Here is a 2,863-nt window from a genome sequence, read left to right as displayed (position 1 = left end):
TAGTGTCCTCATAACAGCTTTTTTTAAATCCTAATATAAATACCTGAAATACGTCAAAGCTCATTGGACCAAAACATAGCTGATTTGAACATTTAGCATTTGTTTTTACACGGTGCTGAGCTTGTTGGACTGCAGCAGTTGTTGGATTTTCCCCATTGGCCCTTTCTCTTTCAAAATGAACAGACACACAAAGTCCTGACTTACATCTTCAGAAACACATTGATCATACAAACACACAACCACATACTACCTAGTCTTGTTTTTACTGCTGACTGATAAGGACGGTTGCATGGTTCATTTATATATTCATACTCTCTCTCTTTCATCCAGCTGCCTAACATGTTTGGGAATGTTCGATCAACCATCCTTTCCCTGATGATTGGCTCCTACGCTTCGTCAGCCGTCACCTTCCCTGGTGTCAAGGTGCTCACACACACACACACACACGCATGTATGTACAAATCAACTTGCTACTGCTAACTGCTGGCAAAGCACAGATTTAGTGTTCAGACATCATAATCAGCACAAAGAAAATACTTGTTTGAGATTGTTGAAATTAACTTGCTTATGCACTTTTGCCATAAAATATCTGCATGATTTTCTGTTCTGTTTTTATTTTATCATAGTTCCATATTTAAAGCAGCATTATGTAAGATTTGGTATTTGGTGCAATTTGACACCCCCAGTTGCAATCTTACTGTGGTAAATATGGGCAGCTGTACATTGATTACATTACTTATGATCAAAAACTTTGCTAACACAGCCAAACAACAAGCAAGTGTAATAACTCAAAACATAGCAAGCCGCTAATATTATTGACTAGTCCAACAGCAAAAAATGTTGCTTTAATAACATAAAGAAAATACATGTTATATTCATTTATTTATGTATTTGTCAGGGACAGTACACATATACAGCTGTGGTATGTGGCTATAGCTGCAGCAGAGTAAGCTATGAGCTAATCTATATATCTGTAGCCCTGGAAACAGCATCTGAAATAAAATCTCTGTTAAGAAATGAGCGTTGTAAGAAACATACAATTACGTGCAGTACGTGGTCACTAATATCAACAATGACGGCATGATTTTACAACACTAAAGTGTTTGCATTTATGCGTTATGAGCACATGATTGGGCTGGATTTTATGATTTCATCTTGAATTTATAATCAGTGAAGCTGCAGAGCCCTCTTGTATATCATGGTACACAGCTCTAAAAATGTGTCAAATTCACTAGATCTGTGCTGTATCGTCACCTCTGTTGGTCGTCCTAGATGTGCTCCCGTTATCTGAGCACAGTGATATGAACTGTTTGTGTAATTGCTGAAAGCTGAGAGGAATGTGAAAAAATATGTGGGAAATGGGAAATAAAGAGGGACATGCTGATATACTTTTTAACATGTCATCTCTTTCATTCATCTCTATCTGTCTCTTTGTGTCTCCCTCTCCTTACCCGTCTTCCTCCCTGTCTCACCACTCCTCACTCAGCTGATTTACGACCTTGGCGTGTCGTTCCGGGTCATCATGTGGGTTTGGTCCGGGATGGCCTGCATGGTCTTCCTCAACTGCTTCCTAAACTGGCCTGCTGAATCCTTCCCTGCGCCCGAGGACATTAGATACACGTCAGTGCACTCAAATCAGTACACACAGTCATCCTCCCTGGAAAATCCAGTAATGACTTTGACCATAACACTATTATTAAAACACTCATTATATTGGAAAAGCTTTTTCTACACACAGAATGTGTGAAATTCTCATTATTGGATAAATATTAAGAACTATCTTGCAAGTCCCAACTCATGCTAGACACTGTGTTGTTGTCAGTCTGCCATCCAGCGCTTTATGCATGAATAATGACAACCTCAGTCAGGGTTGTTTTTAGTGTGTGTTAACTGTTTAGGCATGATAAAGTCACGTCCACCACACGGGTGAACAGCATGCAATTGAGTTTTCATCAATAAAAAACTATAAAGACAAATATTATTTTATTGTTCAATGCAATGCAAAAACATTATATATATTTATATAAATGTAAACTCACATAATCTAGACAAAATATTGTTTTTCTTACAAAAACTGACACACATTCTAATAATATAAATCAATTGATTTAAATCCAAAGAAAATTGCTGATGATGATGCATCGCAATTTATTATAACATATCATTAATACCTAATATAAAATGTAATTACATTATTAATGTAATTACATTACTGTATTACTCCTTAGTTAAATAGTCGATTGCATTCAACAAATACAAAAGAGACATCTGCTGGACTTTCAGAAAGTGTCAGGAACAAGTAAGATAACTAAACAAATACTAGCTAGGTTGCCATGAAAGTTGGAATGAATATTCACCAAAGGATATATGCTTGTGATTTTGGAGACACTCTGACCTTTCCTCTGGCACCACCAGACAATATTTTCCCAAATATCAAAACTGACATGAAATTTACTGACCATGCTCCTCCACCACTGCAGTGTTTGAGATGATGATGTCTGTATTACCATTAGGTAAGGCCTTTATTTATTTTAGATGTCTTATTATACATTCAATGTCTGTCTGTACTCGGCAGTAAAAAGGTGAAGCTGAGTGGGGTTGTGACAGAGGACAAGATGACTGGTGACAGATATGTCACTCACATGACCGTCGTGGAGGACACAATGGGAGCCAAGCAGCCAGAACTCAGGCAGACAGACTGCCAGAGCACAACCCAGGGTAAGGAACATTATTTATTATGTTTGTATGAAACAACAAATATGGATCTTTCTACCAGATTTCTCTTCTAATGGCGGAAAGACCTGTGAAGCAGCATTTAGACCACTGCAGTATATGACCTGCTTAGCTCAGTGGGTAGAGCTGG

The 2,863-nt window shown here is 37.8% G+C and overlaps 1 protein-coding gene across 1 annotated transcript in view; it reads left to right on the top strand.

Annotated features, from left to right (window-relative positions):
- The window catches only part of slc43a1b (solute carrier family 43 member 1b), a gene marked incomplete in the record, with an annotated part of 17,319 nt that overhangs the window by 5,585 nt on the left and 8,871 nt on the right, over window positions 1-2,863 (top strand). Inside the window, 3 exon segments of the mRNA XM_035659467.1 lie at window positions 331-423; window positions 1,487-1,620; window positions 2,576-2,718. Of these exon segments, the coding sequence (XP_035515360.1) occupies window positions 331-423; window positions 1,487-1,620; window positions 2,576-2,718 (370 nt within the window).

This window comes from Morone saxatilis, unplaced genomic scaffold, assembly GCF_004916995.1.
Source record: "Morone saxatilis isolate NCDOM2014 unplaced genomic scaffold, NCSU_SB_2.0 Contig17, whole genome shotgun sequence".
Lineage (NCBI taxonomy): Eukaryota > Metazoa > Chordata > Actinopteri > Moronidae > Morone > Morone saxatilis.
Note: the sequence above shows the minus strand (reverse complement) of the source record. Positions and strands in the feature narration are given on the sequence as shown.